Source organism: Mustela lutreola, chromosome 15, assembly GCF_030435805.1.
Source record: "Mustela lutreola isolate mMusLut2 chromosome 15, mMusLut2.pri, whole genome shotgun sequence".
NCBI classification, from domain to species: Eukaryota; Metazoa; Chordata; class Mammalia; order Carnivora; family Mustelidae; genus Mustela; species Mustela lutreola.
The window spans coordinates 25150216-25170621 of NC_081304.1; the positions used below are offsets into that span (position 1 = coordinate 25150216).

Here is a 20406-nt window from a genome sequence, read left to right on the forward strand (position 1 = left end):
AAGGATCAGACATCCCTGTAAAAAAACGTCGAACCCATTTCCTTTTTGTGGGGAGAGGGACCTAGAGGCTAAATGTTATGCAGCTTAGTGAATTCACGAATTGTCCTCTACTGCTGAACCCACCCCACTCCCAGCTCATTCCTTTACGTAGCCCTCCATGCTGATGACCAGCTTTGCCCTCCATGATTTCATTCCAGCTCATGTGCCTCTCTCCAAGCATCCCGGGGTCCTCTGCATCCTGCCCCACGAACCATGGGGGCAGTGACAGTGGTGTCCCCGTCAGACGGGGGGGAGGGCGGGTTCCCCTGAGAGCAGAAAGTGTTTGGTGGTGCCCATGGAGTTCAGAGCATGCCTCACTGCCTGTGGTCCCAGAAGCAAAGCAGCTGAAGAGCCACTTTACGCATGAGAATTGATGACGGACCCAGGACCCAAATCTCCAGGTCAGAAGCCAGGGATTTGGGGTGTTGAAATGATGATTCTGAGTAGGGAGAGGGTGTCTGCTTTCCGGTAGGGCTTTCCTTACCTGTATCCCAAGCCTGTGTTCCCGCCTGAGGGTGGGGACCAGGACTGTTTACTATTCCCTTTGCAGTTCTGGAAAAGCACCACCATGCCCCGCCCCGTGCTGCTGCTCTGCAGTCCACAGCAGGGTGTAGCACCCAGACCATCCCTGCCCTCTGCTCTGCACCAGAGAAGAAACTATACACTGTTTGTCCATTTATTGAGCCCCTCCTGTGTTCCAGGCACAGGAGACATGGAAGTGCGTGGCACTCGGCCCTGCTCAGCAGTGAGATGGGAGCTGAGTGTGGGGGGAGAGCAGGGTCACTGCAGCTCACAACTGGAACAACGGTGCATGTGTGCATCACCATGGCTTAGGATCGAGAGTTCTAGAAGGAACCGCAGTGAGTTCAGGGAGGCCAGGTGGGACACACCAGTGTCAGGCACAGGAGACACACGAGAAGAGAGTTGGTCTGGCCAGCTGTCAGTTGTGTTGTCCGGGGAAGGAGATGGGCATTTCGTCCTCCAGGAAGGGTGCAGTGGGGGTGCTCACTCAGACCCGTGGTCCTCATCCTCTCTGCCTGGGAAGAGTTCTGTATGTGACAGTGGTTTCAGGAGTCTTGTCTTGTCTGTCTCCTCCACCCTTGGGGGGCGCTTCCCTATTCACTCCTCCTTGGGCCCTCCATTTCCCTAACTCGGCCTATAGATATTTGGGATGATCAAATTACAAGTCCATCTGCCACATCTTCCAGTTCTCAGCTGGAAACACATCTGGAGCTGGGATGAGCCACCCCTTAGCTATTCTATCTAAGAGGAGGGAAGTGGTGATCCAGTATTTGCAAGCCTGCAGGCCTTGCGAGAGATGCGGAAGGTGCCGTGGACTAGGTCATGGGAGACCCAGCTTTAGCCCTGGCTGTCCTCGGCTCACTGTGTGACTCCAGGCAAGCTTTCCATCCCTGAAAAATGGGATTCCTGCACACACTCCGCGTGCAGGGACGTTCACTTCCATTTAGGTACTGAGATGACTTCCATGGCCCTTAGGATGGAATGGCTGAGACATTTAGAAAAGAATCTTGGGTGGGGGGAGGAGAGGACTTGCCATCTTTAGTCCCAAGAGCCTATGTTGGAAGGAGCAGGTGTTGGACCAGGGAAGCTGGAAGGGCATTCTGCTGAAGGATGCGCTCTGGGGGAAGAGGTCAGGCTTTACTGAAGGCGGACTGGAGCTCAGTGTCTCTGACCCCCTCGGGTGCCGGCTGGCTTGAACTTCTGATCTTCCCCATATCCCCACCCCGGCCTGTGTCTCTTACCTACCTTCATGACGTCTCATTCATTTGAGTGTACCCTTGGGCCCCTTTGGGGTTGTGACCCCTGCCAGAAGGTGTTAGCTGGTAATTGCTTAGGGTGTGATCCCTCCTGGAGTGATTCACACTTACAATTGCTGAGGATTTGAAATACTTCAAGGCTAAAGGCATGACTTTTAACAAATCATTGATCACTGTGGGAATAAGGGGGATGTTCCTGGGCCTGAAAAACACACATGATTCTTGTGGCTCCAGCTGGTCCTGAGAGAGGCGGGGGCAGAGTGTGCCTGGGTGCTGGGGTGGGTGGAGAGGGTGCAGCTTCTGGACTCCGGCTATCTCAAGCCTAGATCATTGAAGGGACCACCTCCCTGTGCTTCAACCGCTCTCTTCTATGGGACATCTGCCCAGTGGCTTGTGGGGAACTTGCTCCGTCTGTCCATCTGCCTGGCCCCCACCATGGAGACGGGCAGAGAAGCATCGGTCACTTTCCCCTGATGCCCTTGCAATTCACCAGAGCTCACCTACCTTCTATAGATAGTTGCGCCCTATCCACAAGGCCCTGCACCATTTGTCCTTGCGGATGCTCTGGTGGTGGAGCTAGAGGAGAAAGAGTGCAGCAGAGTAAGTCTGTGCTGGGACCCAGGAAGGGCAGGGCAGGGCCAGGACCAGAGCTGGAACACAGCCATTCCTCAAGCGTTTGGGAGTTGAGGGGAAAACTGTGGATTGGTTCATTCATTCACTGAGTCATTCATTGGTTCCCACCCCTTTCTCTGGCATCCTCCCTCCCTTTGCCCTTCCCTCCACTGACACCTATGAACACCACTCATAGAAACTGCTCGTGTTGTGGGTACAGAGGCGGCAGCCCACCCTTTACTGTCGGTGGTGGGAGGCGGTCTACTCTGGGGACAGCACCAACATGACCTGGCCGGGCAGGGCGCCAAGGACAGCCTGGCGCCCAGGCCATGGAGACCAGCTCCATCCGGGTAGGGCAGGCACTCAGGCGAGGGGAGGTGGGGCCGGGAGTCAAGTCAGTGAGGAGGATGTGGTGAGTCGTCAGAGCATTGAACTTGAGAGAGTATGTGGTGGGTAAGAGTTGGTTGGTTTTTTTTTTATTTGTTTTCCCCCCTTTTCACCAAGGATTTGGGGCAGGGTACTAGCTGCTCAGATTTGCACTTTCCAGATCCTTCTAGGTGCACGGGGCGGAATGGATTGGTTAGCTTTTTCCAATCCCAGGCTTTAGGCCCAAAGCAATTTTGAGCCTTTGGCAGAACTGGATTCATACTGTCTCCTCCTTATCCCTGCAGCTACTCCCCCCACATGTCCAAATCCTCTCTCTGAGGAGACAGCCAGCAAGCCCGACGTGTGGCCAAACGGTGCTGGCCCCACCCCCTCCAAGCCAGCATGGGGTGCCCCTGGCCAGAGGGTCTCCCCCATCTCGCTGACTTGTTAGCGGCCTGGCCAGCTCAGCCCTCCCTGGGGAGCAGGCTGAGGGGAAGATCTGGAGAATGCTTACCTGTTCTTCTGTCCAGCCGGATGGGAGGTATTCCTGGGGGAAAGAGAAAGAAGGAATGAGGGCCGCACTGCTTCCCCAGGGGCTTGGTGAGGTGGGAAGGCTCATGGTTCTTTGGGGTTTGGTGCCTTTGGTGGGTAGTTGGCAGAATTCCAGTCCCTTCCCATCATCCCTGTATGGCTGGGCTGCTTGGCTGCTCATGGAGGGAGACAGTGTGGAGCCCTGGGAAGGGCACAGACTTTGGAGTCTCTGGTGCCTGGCACTGCTTGGACATCCTTGGAAAAGTTTGTAACAGGTCTGAACCTTAGTTTTCCCGCTGGTGATAAAGGGGACGTTGTTGTGAGATGTCATATGTGAGCATTCTAGGTGCTCAATAAATCTTTCTCTGCTCTCCCCATCCCCTGTTCCTCATGGGGTGTTGGATTTGGAAGAAAACTCTGAAATGGCCCAGTCGAGAACACATTTTGTGGAGAAGAAAACAAAGGTCATAAGTGTCTGGTTATAAGTTAGCTTTCTCTGTTTTTATGTGCATATATATATATTTTTTTATTACAAAAGCACTCTTGGGGCACCTGGGTGGCTCAGTGGGTTAAAGCCTCTGCCTTCAGCTCAGGTCATGGTCCCAGGGTCCTGGGATTGAGCCCCGCATCGGGCTCTCTGCTCAGCAGGGAGCCTGCTTTCCCCTCTCTCTGCCTGCTTCTCTGCCTACTTGTGATCTCTGTCTGTCAAATAAATAAAATCTTAAAAAAAAAAAAAAAGCACTCTTTGAGTACATGCCCACTATAAAAAGAAGCAAGCCATGAGAGGTTTGTACAGTAAAAATTAAAGTCCCTTTCACTCTCTCTCCCTCACTTCCCCTTCCCAGCCTAGATGTAACCACTGTTGACAGTTTCGTATTTATTCTTCTAGAAATTTCCCTATGTATTTGCTTATAAAAGTGTTTGCTTATACGAGTGTGTAAGTAAGCAGTTTAAAAAAAATTTTTTTTTAAAGAAGTATTTATTTGTTTTAGAGAGAGAGGGAGAAAGTGCAAGCTGTGGGTTGGAGGGGGGTGAGGGAGAGGGAGACTCTCACACACACTCCCACGCTGAGCCTGGAGCCTGATGTGGGGTTCCACCTCAGGACCCTGAGATCATGACCTGAGCCGAAACTGAGTCAGACACTCAGTGACTGCGCCACACAGGTGCCCCTCCATTGATGGTTTTTATGTTATTTCTAAATTCTTGCTATTACAAACAAGTTGGCAATAAACACTCTGATGTAAATATCTTAAGATTCATGCATCAATAGCATTTCTATTTTGTACATGTTCTGAAGTGAGACTATTGGTAAAAGGTATGTGTACTTCCAGTTTTGATGGAGATTGCCGACGTGTCCTTGGCAGGGTATAAAAATGGTAGTTTCCTCAGACCCTCACTGACAACACTTAAATGCGTGTATAGATATAGAGATAGAGATAGATACAATATAGACAGTGAAAAAGGAGGAACTACCCTCTGTCCAGATCCCCTCGGACATGACTTCTGCATTAAGAATATCTTCAGGGAACACAGGTTCATTTTAAGGATTCTATATGAGCTAAACAGAATCGACTAGAAAGCTTGGCTAGTGGCTTGGCAAGATTCCCAGCTTCACCAGCTGTCTCTGGAGTCATCCCTCGGATGGATGGCAAGGGCACCAGCAGGCCAGGAGGCGCTCCCTCACCCTTAGGGTGACTGCACCCTTGCATGCCCGAGCCAGCCCTGGGTTTAACACCTGTAGCCTGGTATAATGAATTCTCCGAAGTGTCGGGTTTGACGATCATTCCTATGGCACGGGCGACCCCTACCAGGCCCTGGAGGCCTGGGCTTGAAGCTGGGCCCCTGCTTGGTGTCACCAAACCCGCTCAGAACCCACCAGACAGCACCCACCTTTGTCACTCACCTCTCACCCGCTTCCCCATCAGCCCAAAGAACTGGCTGGCTTTGCCCCTCTTCACCTGCTGGAGCTGGAGGTGAATGCCACCATCCTGGGGAAGCGGAGAGGTCATTGTTAGAGCTGTGGGAGAGGCTGGGGCTGGACACTGGACAGGGTGGGCAGCCTGAGCAACAGCAGTATCATGCCCCCTGGCTCTGTGCCAGCAGGTGGCTCTGGTGCCTTCTTTAGCCAACACGGCGCCTAGACACAATCATTCATAGACAGTGTTCCACCACCTGCGTTCCTGGCTTGGGGCCCAGCACTTTCTTATATTAACTCATTTAATCCTCGCTGAAGCCACACCAGACCGTAGAACCTGTACGGTCACCATTTTACAGATGAAGACACTAAGGCAGAGAGACATTAGTCCTCCCAAGCTTACCAGCTAGGATGTGAGAGACGGAGCCAGGGCTTGAACCCAGGTCACCTAGCTCAAAGGCTCCAACACTGCAGACACAATCTCACTCTTTGCACATGCTTTATGAAGTGACTGATTTTTTATTTTTTAAGATTTATTTATTTGACAGAGAGAGAGAGAGAGAAATCATAAGTAGGCAGAGAGGCAGGTAGAGAGAGAGGGGGAAGCAGGCTCCCCGCCGAGCAGAGAGCCCGATGTGGGGCTCGATCCCAGGACCCTGAGATCATGACCTGAGCCAAAGGCAGAGGCTTTAACCCACTGAGCCACCCAGGCGCCCCTGAAGTGACTGATTCCCCACCTACGGATGGGGAAACTAAGACTCATGGAAGGTAAGTGACTTGTTCGAGTCACACAGGAAGTGGCGGAGGCAGAATTTGAACACAAGGAGTCTGACTCCAGAGCATGGTTCTGCTCCATCATAGAAAATGTTTCCAACATAGACAGGAGCGGGCAGCTGGGGAACTCACATTGGGCACCCTATAGGCAAAGCGGGAGGGCTTCCCCAGCAACCCCACTCTCACTGCTGCTGTCCTCTCTTCCTCCCAAACTCCCCACATGGTCCCCGATCTACCCTACCCCACAGCCTGCGCCTCCCACGTGGAACATGGCATGTGGCCTGGGGTGGAGGCCACTCCTCTGGGCAAAGACATTGTCGTCCTTGAGCTGATGGGGCGAAAAGTCTAGGCCAATGGTGCTGAACTGAAGTTCTCGTTTTTTTCACCAAGCTTTGTGATATTGGCCAAAAAGTGTGGCCTCACTTTCTGGCCTTAACCTGAGCCCCCAAAGGGCTTCTCAGCCCTGTTGAGAGGGAGAGATGCTTGCTAGTGGAGAGGGTGACAGTGAGTGACAGTCATAGACCATCCTCACGTCTCTGTGTGCCCAGCACCTGGCACAGAGCTTAGAACACAATGTGTGCAGGATACTAAAAGCTGAAGAGGGGCCCTTTCTAAGCCCTGGGCCAATTCAGTCACTTTCAGTCTGTCTTCTGTGCAGGACGTCATGGACTGGGGCAGCTATCTCAGGCTGGAGTCACCTAGTCTGGCTAGGAACTGGAAAAGTCTCTTTGGAGATTTGGACCCACTGCTGAAAAGCTCATGAAAACCACTTGGCCGGGGTAAAGGCAGCCTTCAAATGCAAGCTGGGGAGAATGGCTACTTATGAATGAAGTCTTACCTTTCTCCCGCCCTCCCTGGGGTTTCTGGACCCTGGCTTCCCTTGACTCAGGAAAGACCCCTCCTCCACCTGAATCCTGCCTTATGCCTTTAACCCAAATGCCTAGCTCCAGGGATGACTGGCAGGTGGGGGACCCCCCCCCCCCAGGGCTGAAGCAGTGATCTGCTCATCCTGAAGGTTTCCTTGTTCCTTCCTTCTGTCACCTCACTCCTCCTGTGTGAATGGTTTCTCTACTCCCAGCCCCGTGTCTCAGGGAACAGAACAGCCATGAGACCCAGCTGCAGGGGGAGGTGCTCACAGGTGGAAGGCCCAGCAGCACCTGGGGAAGAGGATGTTTCTCTTGTGGCTGTGAAGAGAGCTCCCCATCACACCACTTGGCTTTGCTGGGCCTGGGCCAAGTCCCATGCTGTTAAGCACAGACTCTGCAAAGACTGCTGGGGATGATTTTCTTCTCCTCCCATGTCACAGGTGGCCAGAAAGCAGCAGTGACCTCCCCAAGGTTGCGCAGAGTCCATGGAGAAGCTGGGACTTGAACCTGGGTCTGTGCACCCTGTGGTCTTCTCCACTCCACACGCTTCCACATCAGACAAAGCAGGAAGGAAACTCGCCACCAATGGCCATTCCTTCAGTGGCTCTTCCAGTGGCCCCAGGGTCCTGGCCAGATGCTGTGTGCCTCATTTTTGGATTTCTCCCCAGTGACCACATTCAGGTCCATTTAGTAGAAGACAGTGGCCATCGGACCAAGTACTTATTATGAAGTAAGAGAAACGTGGGAGATGTTAACAGTGATCTTGCCCTAAGTTGACCCCCTTGAAAGGAAATTCTGGAAAATGTCCTCTGATGCACAGACAAACCAAATCTGATCTCGGACAAATGTGCTTTTAAAGCTGCATAACACTGGACAAACTGTTTGACCTTTCTGTGCCTTGGTTTCCTTAGTTGTGCAAGGGGATAGTAATGGTACCTTTCCCACAAGGCTGATAGGAGGATTAAATTGGTCAATATTTATGAAACATTTAGGACAGTGCCAGGAGCATAACATATGTGACATAAAACACAAACACACACACGTACACATATACACACACACACACCGTTGCTCCCATGTATGCTTGCCCCTTTGGATGTCTGCCCAGCCAGGGCCCGTGGCCTTGAACCCACCTGCAGAGGGGAGTCCGACAAAATGGCTAACAATGTACAACCCGCTCTCTGGGCAGCTGTGGAAGGGATCTCCCACCCTCTCCACCGCAGACCAGCCCGTGTCTCACCCCCCAGTACCTCCAGGGTCAAGGTTATCCAGGACCCTGCTTCCGCTCCAAGTGCCAGTTCCTCGTCAGCTGTCACAGTGCCTGCAGACAGCCCCATCAGGAGAAGCAGGGGGAGGCAGGACAGCATAGTGGGTACTGCTCTGTCCTGGGACCCTCCCAGAGCTCCTCGCAGCTTAAAGATGCTGTCTCCAGCACGCCTGGGGCCTCTCTCTGGCTCCTTTCGTGTGTGTTTGGGGAGTGGGGGGTGGGTGAAGCTCCACCTACTCTCTGTCCTTCCAGTTACCCTGCTTTCCTTTCTTCAGCTTATCTGGCCCCTGGGGCCACTTCCTGTGACTCCCTTCCCTCCCTCCTGCTGGCTGGAAAGACCAATGATACCAGAGGAGGGACCAGACCTCTTCCACTGCTGGCCCAGCACTTGATCCCAGGGCTTAGCACTCTGATGCAACACTGGCCTCACCTTTTGGCTCTATTCCCTTGGTGGCAGGTGCACAATGGGGCACTGTGTGGGGGCCTGGCTGGAAGCCCAAGGGGGCCTGGTCATCCTGGACATGGGGAAGGGGAATGTGCGGCCCCTCCCCTCCCTGTGCTCTGCTCCCCTGTAAGAGAGGCCTCTCCTCCAGAACTCAGTGTTTAACCACTTGTCTCCCCATCACTGTGCCGCCCCCCACCCCGAGGTTCCCCTGCATCTAGGGACCTCCACGTGTACGTAGAAATGCACATCTTCTCCTGAGAGAAATAACATAGTGCTTAAAGGAGTAAAGCTCCTCAGAGGGAAGAACTGGGATTTGCCAGAAAAACGGCCTTCTGCTCAAGTGTCATCAGCTCTAAACTACTTCCCACTGCTGTCAAAGTGATCTTTCTAGAGCCCTAATCTGGCAAGTCTCTCCTGGCTTACAGCCTTCCAGTGTCTCCCCATGGCCCTTGGCATAATGTTCGGGCTCCATAGCATGGCATTCAAGGCCCTTCTCCACTTAGGTCCTCCCTGTCTCCCATCCATCCATCCATCCAACCAACCATCCATCCATCCATCCATCCATCCATCCATCCATCCATCCATCGGTCCATCTGTCAGTGTAGAACAAGGGCCCCGTGGTCAGAGACCTGAATTCCAATCCTAGCTCCACCATTACATAGCTGTGTCACCTTGACACATTACTTAGTCCCTCTAAACCTTAGAACCCTCATCTGTACATGAGGTTAACAATAGCACTTATTTCCAAAGTTGCTGGCGGGTGAAATATCACACGTGTGCCACACTTAGCACAGAGCCAGGCAGTAAATATTTGACACCATTAACTGTTACTACTATAACTGTTATTGCCCAGGTGAGGCCCTGGGCCACAGATGATGAATAAGATGCCAGCCCTGTCCTCCAACATCTCCCAGTCCAGGGGAGACCCCTGGCTGGTGGGGAAGCTCTGTTCCATTTGGTGTGCACAGGGATGGGAACAAGGGAAGGGCATACCCCCCTTCCCCATTGGCCCCAAAGCCATTCCTTGGTCCCAGACATGCAGCACCGCTCAGGACAGGCTCAGACTCCCTGCCCCGTGCCTTGATCTTGGCTTGTTGGCTCTGCCTAGACCTCCTTTTCCACCTGTACGACCCCACCCTCCTTAAAGGGCCCACTTCATGGTCACCTCCACAGTAGGTTTTTCTGTGCCTATTTCCTCACTCCAACAAGAATTGATTCGTCCTTTTCCTCGGTTTTCCTAGTATCCCACTTACATCCCTTGTAGCTGAGCACAGGGGAGGGGCAGGAGTGGCAGTGGAGAGGGAGAGTAGATGGGAAACCCAGCCCTTGCTCTGTTCACTGAGCCTCACAGCCTGGTGTGAGGATTTGCTCCCCCGGAGGAAGGTGCTTTGCTCCATTTCTCCCAGAGGGGACCGCTGGGCTGAAAACAGCCCCTCCTTTTCTGCTGGGTTACGCCCCAGCTATGCGAGAGTGGGGCTGTGATATATGTGCTTGGCACACAGTGGGTCCTTAAGAAATGTGCAGTCACTCAGAGTCCAGGCCAGTGGAGGCAGAGAGGGATACGGGCAAGCACAGAAGTTTGGGGGAAGACACCCCCCACACATCCCCTCCATTCCCACCCCGCCCAGCAATCTCTTTGGTGGATCCCAAGCCTGATCCCAAACCTGCACATGCTAACATGCAGATTCCCCCGGCTCAGCCCTCTTCTGGCCCCACCAGCCTTGGTTTCTGGATCTGTCTCAACACTCCAGGTGACGGTCACTCTGCCTCCCACTGAACTTCACCAAGGGCGGGGCATTCCACTTTGGGTTTTCCAGTGTTGTTGACAAGCTCTTCCTTTCAGGGAACAGTTTCGCTTTTCATCTTCATTTTACAGATGTGGAAACTGAGGCGGGTTGGGCTTGCTCTAGATGCCTGTACTAATTGGTGGCAGACTAGCGTCCCAGACCCCAGTCAGCTGCTTCCCACCTCACACTAGAGCCTCAGCCTCTAAGGGCAAGCAACACAGGGCTGGAGGCAGAGTGACAGCATGGACCTCTGGATGTGTGTGTGTGTGGGGGTGGCGGGGTGGGAGATGGCTTCCTGTTTTGCAGGTCCAAACAAAGTGACCTTAGGACTTAAGAAATATCCCTGGGCCTCAATTTCTCCATCTGAAAATTGGAGCTGCTGCTCATTGGATGGTGGTAAAGATTTCATGAGTTCCCCAGTTTTAAAGAGCTAAGCACAAGGACTGGCACATAGTAGGTGCTCAATTAATCCTGTGACTGGCACATAGTAGGCGCTCAATTAATCCTCACTTGTTTTCTGTGATTATTCGACCTCTGAAACCCTGGACCTCGGCGTGGACTCCCGGCCCCGCCCGCGCAGCAGAAGCCGCTCGTCGTGGGACAGGATGTGGCTGGTGCACAGCAGGGAGGAGGCAGGAGCCACGGGGCAGAGGAGAGGGCGGCGGGAAGATGGGAGAGAAAATCCCAGAGGTCCGGAAGGCCAGGAGGAAGGCAGGGCACCGGCTGGAAACCGCGGCTATTTGCAGCGCTGCCTTCGGGCTGCGGTCTCCCGGCTGGCGCTCGCTGCCCCGGCCGCCCAGCCCGCCGCCCCGCCCGGTGCCCTCGGCCACCCGGGCACGGCCCCGTGCTCGCGGCCTCGGCGGGAGGACTGGGGCGCGGCAGCCAGAGCCCGGACGAGGCCGACGGCGCCGAGCCGGGCGCGACCTCGGAGGGCTGCATGGAGGCGGGTGCGAGCCGGACGCGAGGGCAGGGGCGGGCGCTGGGGGCCGTGTGGTCCGCGAGGCGGGTCGCGGCCGCGGCGAGGCTGCTGGGGCGCCGGGTGGGCGCGCAGGATTGCTAAACGCTGCGGCTTGGCGAAGACCGCGGAGCCGAGAAGAGCAAGGGCGCAGGAGGGAGGGAGTTTTTTAAAGCTGAGGGCGAACAGCGAGGAGGGAAACACGAGAGGAGGGCGGGCGGCGGGCAGGAAGCGGACGTTTCCCGAGCGCCCACTCCGTCCGCAGTAGGAGGGAGGATGGGCGCGGGGGGCGGCGGGCTCCCGGGCGCCGAGCGCCGTGGCTCAGGCGCCCCAGCGGCGGAGGGGTAGGGCCGGGATTCGAACCCGGTGCGCTGCTGCCGCGCGCTCTCTCATCTGCACAGAGCCCGAGGACGCCGGTGGGCGGGGGGTGGCGGGGCCCGACCGCCGAAGAAGCGGAGCTGGGAGGGGAGGCCGCGGGGAGAGAGCTTTGGGGAGGGGTCGTGGCTGCCCCGTGGGGACGCTTGAGGAGAGGAGGCGGGCGTGGGGCGGACGATCTCTTCCACCGCCCCCACCCCCCACCGATGACGCCGCAGGGGGCCCTGCAGCTGTCTTTCCCGCGCCCCTTCAGCGCCCCCATGTGGAAGCTTCTCCTGAAGTCTGGTCTCACCTCCTACGACTCGGAATTGGCGGGTCCAGGCAGGGCAACCGCTGGGTCCTGGTCCCCACGGCCTGGCCTTTGGCTCGAGGGACAGGAGGTGACGGAGGGGGTGAGGCTCCTCGGGCCGGCAGCCTGGTCCTTCTAGGGGAGGGCAGTGGAGCGGAGTAGCCCGGAGAGTGTGACTGGCGCCACCCCTGAAGAAAAACTCCCGCAGTCGTTGAGGCTACGCTGGTGCATTGGGTCAGGGATCCCGGGCTTACTAAGCACCTCTCAACGCGGGAGTTGCCCCAGAGCGAGAGGAAAGAACCACACAAGCATTTATAGCAATTTTAACTCAGTGTGAAAAGTGCCATGGAAGGGGCATTTGGGGAGAAACCAAGATTCCTGGGCCCCCTTGACTCCCACGGATGGAGCAGGCACCCTTCAGACGTTTGTCCTTAGATAGGACGCTCTGGGCTTGGGAACGTGGGTCTCTGCACCCAGAGCGCACAGGAAGCTGACAGAGCAGTTGCCCTCTGCCCCCAGAGGTTGTGGGGGCCAGATACCTCTGTCCAGCGTCACCGAGGACATTTGGGCCCCAGCCTGCCTTGTTTTTGACATTTAGACCCTCAGTTAGGCCCGGAATATTTCTGGAAGGTCCTGAAGTTATTGCTCAGTTTCAGAAAGAAATTCTCAAAGTCTGGAGAATGATTCAGAACATTCTCTGACCTCACGCTTATGGTCAGACACCTCCCCCACCATGGAAGGCACATCCTGGCCCTGGGGCCCCTCTCTCTGTAGGAACTGGCACCCACTCACATCTTTTTTTTTTTTTTTTTTTTTTTTTTTTTTCAGTTAGGCTCAGCAAGGAAAGAGAAATACATGGTGGGAGGTATTTTGTCACCAAGAAAGATTCAAGTCAAGAGTAAAAGCAAAGCAAATCGGCTAAGAATGAGACTCTGGGGGGGTCTCTGGGGGGCTCAGCCAGTTAAGCATCTTCCTTCGGCTCAAGGTCATGATCCTGGGGTCCCTGCTCAGTGGGGAGTTTCCGTCTCCTTCTCCTCACCCTGTTGTCCTCACCCCGCTAGTGCAGCGCTCCCTCTCTCCCTCTCTCAAATAAATAAAATCTTAAAAAAAAAAAGAATGAGATCCTGGGTTCAAATTCTGACTCCAGAATTTTACCCTTTGTGTGATGTCAGGCATCAGGCTTTAACCTTTCTGGCTTTCTGGGCTTCATTTCCTTTATCCCCAAGGTGGGGATCATAATATATTCACTTCAAAAGGTGCTGAGATTTTTTAAAAAAGATTTTATTTATTTATTTGACAGAGAGAGACAAAGTGAGAGAGGGAACACAAGCAGAGGGAGTGGGAGAGGGAGAAGTAGGCTCCCTGCTGAGCAGGGAGCCGGATGCAGGACTCAATCCCAGGACCCTGGGATCATGACCTGAGTGGAGGACAGAAGCTTAACGACTGAGCCATGCAGGCGCCCCTGCTGAGATGTTTAAATGAGATAATGCATAAAAAACTTCATGCAGCTCCTGGCACATTGTAAACCTTAATAAATGGTGGCAATTATTATTGCCATTAATAATATAATTAAGCAATAACACTCATCCATGTTTTATGGGACAGCCCAGATTAAGCAAAGTGATTTCACACATTCCCTGATATTTTGCCATCAGGTTGAGAATCTCGTAAGAACAGGGACTGGGCTTCTCTTGTTGGACTAGCAGTCCATTCCCTGTGGCCAGGCCGCTTGATCTTAAAGATAGGATTCAGAAGCCTGAGAGCTGAGGGAGGTGTGTGAAGGTCCCCCTTGCTAAGGGATGGGGGTTCAGGTCCTGCCCCTGCCTCAGCTGTGGAGGGCGAGTGGAGAGAAGTGCCTGCTTCTTCCAGAACCCTTTATGTGCCTAAAGGCACCCAGAAGTCTGAACCCATTAGTGGGAGAGGAGAAGCTCATGTTGTAAATCGGCCTTTTCTTCCTGGATCTTGGTTAGCGAGTGTGGGAGAAAAGTGAACAGCTAATTGAAAATATAATTATAATGCACTGTCTTTTGTCTACCCAGTGGAGCCTCCAGACCCCACTGTCTGCGGAACAGTTTGCTTCTCTAGTCCAGGAGGGGTCTGGAGCCAGCCATCCGGAGACGGCACCCACGGGTTGGGTAATGTGGCTGGCTGGGGCTCGGCGAGAGGTTCAGGACTGAACCTCGGTCCCGCTCTCCCTGACCACTGTCCGAGCTGACCAAGTTCTCAGAAGTCTGCTGAGTTCAGGGGGAGCCCGAGTGGGCTGCTAGGGAATTGGGGAGGGAAGAGAGGAGGCCAGTCTGGGGAGTGCAAATATTACCCCGCAGACACTGGGGAGTCACTCTAAGCTTCAGAACAAAGGATTTATGTGGGATTCTGGGTTTTTTCCCTTCATGGGTTCCCAAAGCCTTCTCCCCTCAAATGAGGGGACAAGAAGGAGGGGCTGAAGTGGGGAGAAGCTGGAGACCGAGAAGCCTGTTAGGAGGTGATGGTGATAGTCTCAGGAGGCACGGGCTGGGACGTTGGGTGTGTGTGTGTGTGAAGGGAGGGCGTCCCCAGGTCTGAGCTCCAGAGGGACAGAAAGGGGAGGCACTGGGATGATGAAGAGGAAGAAGAATAGGTTCTGGAAGGGCGAGAGCTGCTGGTGAGTATCAATTTGGACAACCTGATAGTTTAAAGTATTTCTGTCCACAGGGTAGACCAGGAGGGGCTTGGAGCTCAGGAGACAAGGTCAGAGAACTTTCAGGAGGTCAGTGTACAGGCGAGTGAAGCCAGGGGAGAGCAGGGTAACACAGGGAAACCAGGAATAAAAAGGCCAAAGCTGGACATCTGAGCAGCCTCACTATTTAAGGGGCAGGTGGTGGATGGGGTTGGGGTGAGGTGGCAAGAAAGACTGCGAAGGAGAAAGTAGAAAGATGGGTGCCCGGGAGAGAGGAGAGGTACAGACATACAGATGAGAAATGCTTATGAAATATACTATGGATATGAAAGAACGTGTATGATTAACACCTGGAAAAAGTAATGCAGAGTCCACGCAGGTGGCGGGTCGTAGTACCGCCGGGATGGGCAGCAGGTAAAAGCGAGTTCCCATAACCTATTTGATATCCTAACATTACCTATTTTACGAGATCTGTGCATACATCTCTTTCACAATTTTTTTTGTTTTGTTTTTGTTTTTGTTTTACTTTCACAATTTAAAACAAGATAGGAAATACTCGAACTGTCCATTAGCAGGAGAATGGATAAGCCAGTTGTGGCATGGAACACTACACAGCAGTGAAAATGAATGCATTGGAATGAATCGGATAAAACTCATCAGGTGTTAAGCCGGAAAAAGCAAGCCGCAGGAGGATCTCTGCGGTCTGATTCCATCAGTGCAGAATTTAAAAACATGAAAATATAGATCCATATTATAAATGGACCCATATATATGTAATGTATAAGTATATATATACACACACACAATACATAATCATGTAAAATACTCATGGGAATAACTGGTACATGCAGGGGAGAGCTTCCCTCTGGGAGGGGGAGGGGATTGGCGAGGGGACACAGGTGGTTTCAGTTTTCTCTGTAATGACTCATTTAGTAAGCTAGGTAGTGGACATTCAGGTTTGTTGTACTATTACCTGCACATTTCTATGTACCTGATATAATTAATACATTTTGAAAAGCCAGAAAAGTAATGGGAAAAGCCAGGGGCAGGGGGAGGAAGGGTTTCAGGAAAGAAGGGAAGGATGGGGGCACTTGGGTGGCAGTTAAAGCAGCCAGCTCTTGGTTTTGGCTCAGGTCATGATTTCACGGTCCTGAGATCCAGCCCCGAGTCGGTCTCCACGCTCAGCACAATCTGCTTGTCCCTCTCTCTCTGGTCCTCAACCTATTGATGTGCGCCCACTCTCTCTCTCTCAAATAAATAAATAGATAAATAAACTCTTATTTTTAAAAAGAATTTATTTATTTATTTGACAGAGAGAGAGAGAGGATAAGCAGGGGGAGAAGCAGGCAGAGGGAGAGGGAGAAGCAGGCTTCCCTGGGAGCAAGTAGCCCAAAGCGGGACTCGATCCCCAGACCCTGGGATCATGACCTGAGCCAAAAACAGTTGCTTAACCAACTGAACCACCCAGACGCCCCTAAATAAAATCTTAAAAAAAAAAAAAGCAGAGGGGAAGGGCCAACAGTATGAAATGTGGCAGTGAGCCCTGCACTGAAGGAGGACTACAGGCGGACCCCGGGTTGCACTGGGGTCAGAGGGTACCCACCCGCATTGCTGGCCTGGAGGCAGAGGCTCTGCCTCAGTGTTCCTGCTAATAGCCCTGATATGGTTCTGAAACTCCACTATCAGCCAGTGGTCACTCTGGGGCCCCTCACTGCCTCTGGGACACAGGACGGAGCCCTCAGTGTCTTTGATGTTGCTGCGGATGCTACAGGGAAGCCATCCTCATCTCTCACCAGAGAATAGATGCAGGTAAGATCCCTGGAGAGACTCCTGGAGGACCCCGGGGGGTGAGGGGTGACGGTAGCCCTGCCAGCCATGCTGCTGGAGGCGTAGACTGGCCCTGAGGCAGGGGGATGACCAGGCTGACTTCGGCAGGAGTCAGCGAGTCTCTGGCGCCCAGGGGGCGGGTGGGCGAGGACAGTGTTGAGGCTTGAAGGTTTGAGGAGGCAAAAGCCAAATCCCGGTGCCCAGGCATGGAGAGTGGGCGCTGCCCAGGCTTGGCAGAGAGCGGGCTGAAAGATGCAGTGCCAAGGTGGGGAGAGGGGCTGCCAGGGCTGGAGATCAGAGGAATGGAGGGGGGAGGGCCCAGGCACTGTCAGGGCTTGAAGTAGGAGGCTGCCGGGGGCAGGGTTGCGGAGGGGGAGGGCGGAGAATGGGGGATCAGTGGAGCCAGGGGTGGCCAGGAGGAAGTGGGTAATGCCAAGGGAGCAATGGTAGAGAGCCGGTGCCAGCTTGGGGCTGGGGGCTGGAGGCGGGGGTGGGCTGAGCCGAAGGGAGTTGTAGAACTTACTCTTTTCCCTTGTTCTCATTCAGTTGTGCAACAAAAACCAATGCCTTTGTTGGTGAGTTCTAAAACCTCTGTTGGTGAGTTTCAGGGTGCACAGGGCCCTCTGGGGTCATCTTTTCCCATCCCTTCTTTGCACAGATGGAGATAGTGATGCCCACAGTGGGAAGGGAGGCTGGCCTTTCCAGGGCCACCAAGTGCATCTAGTGAGGGACCTATGTGTTCAAGTCTGTATCAGACCTGTGGAGTACTGGGTGGGGGGTTGAGAGCTGGGATGGGGGTTGCCTGAGGGAAGGTTTCCAGTTTTGGCCAAGGAAGCCAGTGGTCTTGTTGGGGCGGCAGGCCAAACACATTGAAACCCAGCCAGCCATAGAAGGCCACACGCACTGCTGGGGCAGAATTCTGGGACAACAGTGAAATGAGCTGGGACCTTTGGAAGAGGGGGTCCTAGGGAAGCTGTAGCTTTAGGAGAGTTCAAAAAAATGGGGCGGGACTAAATTCATTAAGAATTCATTTTCAATGGAAATCAAATGACCTACATGTACTAGAAAAGACTTTGCTGGGCACCTGGGTGGCTTAGTCATTAAGCCTCTGCCTTTGGCTCAGGTCATGATCCTCAGGGTCCTGGGTTCGAGCCCCACATTGGGCTCCCTGCTAAGCAAGAAGCCTGCTTCTCCCTTTCCCACTCCCCCTGCCGTCTCTCACTGTGTGTCTCTCTCTGTCAAATAAATAAAATGTTAAAACAAACAAACAAACACTTTGCAGGACAAAAACACATCCTATAAGGTAGGATTATTACTGGGTGTCTGGACCTGACATAGGTTCCTCAGCTGTCCTAGGGGGTCAGGCCGTGGGAATCCTGGTCTGCAGGTAATCCCGAGGCCTGTAAGTCTGTCAGGGGACAGAGCTAAGGCCTTTCTTTTAATTTTCTTCAGCTGTGGGCCCAGGAACACATACCATCAGCCAAGGACAAAGGTCATTTGGGAAGGGCCCTTGGAGAATGTGGATCCCCCTCCCCATTTTACAGTGGAGCAGACCGAGGCCCAGGGAGAAGTAACATAATCGTCCATACAACCATTTCTTCCCCCAATATTTCATTGATTTCCAAGATGTGTCCGAAACCTTGCATGTGAGTGGAGGCGCACTTGGCATTCTGGAAGGGCGTTGGCCTAAGCAGGGATGCCTCAGAGGGGAGGGAATGCTCATAAATGAGTGCTCAGGGGAGCTGGCCTGCCTGAGCAGAGCGGTGGGGATCAGCCCTGTTGTCCTCTGGTCAGGAAAGGGGCCCAGTGGTCGCCTCCACCTCAAGACCCACCCCTGTGGTCCATGTGGCTGCAAAGACCTTTGGAAGTGCAGCCTGCTGCTGGGGAAGGATAGGGTGTCCAGCATCTGCCAGGGGCTGCAGGATGGGACCCATTTAGCCTCCATAGTCATCTAACCCCCATGACTCAGGCCTGGCCCTGCCCGTGGAGGGCAATGGGCCAGCCTGAGCTCATCACCACTGCCCGGAGCATAAGTGGTAAACAAGCTCACCCTCGGCCTGCCGCCCCTGAGAGGAAGCAGGAAAGGGTGAGGTGGGGGCCCCCCAAACATTCCACCATCTGCATAACACATGTCACGGGTGTCCATGGGGCCTTGTGTTGGGCTCTCGAAGGTGGGTGGTGTGTGGGGAAGTGTGTTTGCCTTCACGCATGTCCCCAGTAGTGCTATGGCCCACCTTTTCCAGGGGTCAAGTCAGCCAAGCCTCATGGGGACCATTCCACCCCCTGCCAGGTAACTGCCCGCCATGTCGTTGGCTCATGAGGTTGGGCCTGAAAGCTAGGACTCCCCACGGAGTGACACCTGGGGTGACCCGCTGGATCTCCGTTTCCTGGCCTTCGGGCCTCATGGTTCAGACCCATGTGCTGGGATTGGGTGGGTGGGTTCCCTATGGCTTCCGGGAGCCTCTCAGAGGTTGCAGTTGCTGTGGGCCCCGGCTCCTTCTGTCCCTCCACCTCACTCTCTCTCCCTCAGTCCTCCTCTGCTCCCTCCCTCCTTCTGGCCTTTCTCTGTCTTCCTCCTTTTCTTTTAGACCCTCTTTCTCCATCTTTCCTCCACCTCCCCTCTCCGCCGAGTAATTGGCATTACTCTTGGGAGCCGCCAGATGGCAGCAGTGCATCGCGGGTCCCATACTTGCTGAGGGCTCCTTGCGGGTGTGCGGGCGGGGGGGGGGGGGGGGGGGCACCCAACCTGCCCCTGCCGCCAACCTCACCCTTCACAACACCCACACCCTGCCCAACACTCCGCTGGGACTTTAGACATGGAGGAAAATAGAGCAGCAGACTCCGGGCAGGGCTAGGGATGGGGGCCTGGAGCTCCCAAAGCTGCTCTAACGTCCCCCCCAGGGTAGCACCTGGCCTTTGCTCCTGGAAGCTGGGAGGGCCTGGAGAGCATCCCTGCTTTACACGTGAAGATGAGACCCGAAGAAATGAAGTCACTGGTCCAAGTTGGGACCAGTTTCTGCCTTTCCCTTTGTTCTATGTACCTTCCCATTGTCTCTTCTGAAGAGGCAGCCTCTGTCTGCTCTCGGGGAGCCCCCAGGCTGATGGGAAAAGATAGCCTTGTCCCAGGAACCACAGAACGGGGGAGACAAAGTGGTAATCTTCTGGGGCCCCTATTGGTTTTGAGCCAGAGCTAGGTGAAGGCAGTCAGGCCAGGCTTCCTGGAGGAGGCAGGGACCAAGAGCAGGGGAAGGTAGGCTGAGTAAGGGCAATGTTTTCCACGGCAGCTCTCAGGCCAGGAGCTGCTCAGTGGACCTCATGTATGGGGAGCAGCTGGGGTGGGCTGCTGCAGTCCTGGAGGCAGGGGAGGGAACCACGTTGACCCTAATTTGGGCCAAGCTCCTTTACTGGCCCATTGCCCTGCCCCACCCCCTCAGTCCCTGCCCCCGCTGGGAGGCCAGCAGTGGGCTGGGGACAGGAGGTCCAGGGTGGGGTCCCTTCCCCAGGGCGCGAGCAGGATCCTGAGCCGGCTGTGGCAGTGCCCAGGAGCCAGAAAGGAGCCACCGCCCCCCACCCCCTTGGGCCCCTCTGTAATTAGGGCTATTTTTAGGCCCCTCTTCCTTCCTATTTCAGGCCTCTGGACTGGGCCGGAGAGTGGGCTGTCCTGGGGCCGAGGGCTGGAGCCGCTAAACTGGGCCGTGGCGTGGGAGCTGCAGCCACAGTGCAGACCACAGCGGGGGCGGAGTCCTGGCGGGGGAGGGGAGCCAGGACGTGGCCAGGCCTGGGGCAGGGCGGGGTGTGGGTGGAGCTTGGCTCCTCTGACCCCTCCCCGATCCCCTCACTGCTCTGCCCCACGCCGGCCCATCCCTCTGTCCTGTTGCCCCCAGCCCTGCTGGTTCCAGGCAGTGAGCCCTGGGTCCGCATCTC

General features: G+C 54.6%; 1 protein-coding gene across 2 annotated transcripts; it reads right to left on the minus strand.

The window, feature by feature from the left end:
* Positions 1-701: 701 nt before the first annotated feature.
* TAC4 (tachykinin precursor 4) lies at positions 702-8445 on the minus strand. 2 transcript variants are annotated; one of them, XM_059148870.1, is made up of 5 exons: positions 8132-8445; positions 5230-5314; positions 3310-3342; positions 2322-2393; positions 702-1088 (listed from the first exon to the last, which is right to left on the minus strand). In XM_059148870.1, the coding sequence occupies exons 1-5, from the start codon at positions 8246-8248 to the stop codon at positions 1045-1047; spliced, it is 351 nt and encodes a 116-aa protein (XP_059004853.1). In that variant the 5' UTR covers positions 8249-8445; the 3' UTR covers positions 702-1044. The 2 variants fall into 2 exon arrangements, with proteins under 2 accessions (XP_059004853.1, XP_059004854.1); XM_059148871.1 differs by having other exon boundaries at positions 702-1076; positions 8132-8444.
* Positions 8446-20406: the final 11961 nt, after the last annotated feature.

What these genes read in the sequence shown, in the direction of transcription:
- TAC4 (XM_059148870.1), bottom strand. Translation starts at nt 8,248, where the DNA reads ATGCTGTCCTGCCTCCCCCTGCTTCTCCTGATGGGGCTGTCTGCAGGC. An exon ending in GGATAACCTTGACCCTGGAG is followed by an intron (nt 5,315 to 8,131) that starts GTACTGGGGGGT and finishes CCGCTTCCCCAG; the next exon opens with GATGGTGGCATTCACCTCCA. An exon ending in CCGGCTGGACAGAAGAACAG is followed by an intron (nt 2,394 to 3,309) that starts GTAAGCATTCTC and finishes TTTCTCCTCTAG; the next exon opens with CTCCACCACCAGAGCATCCG.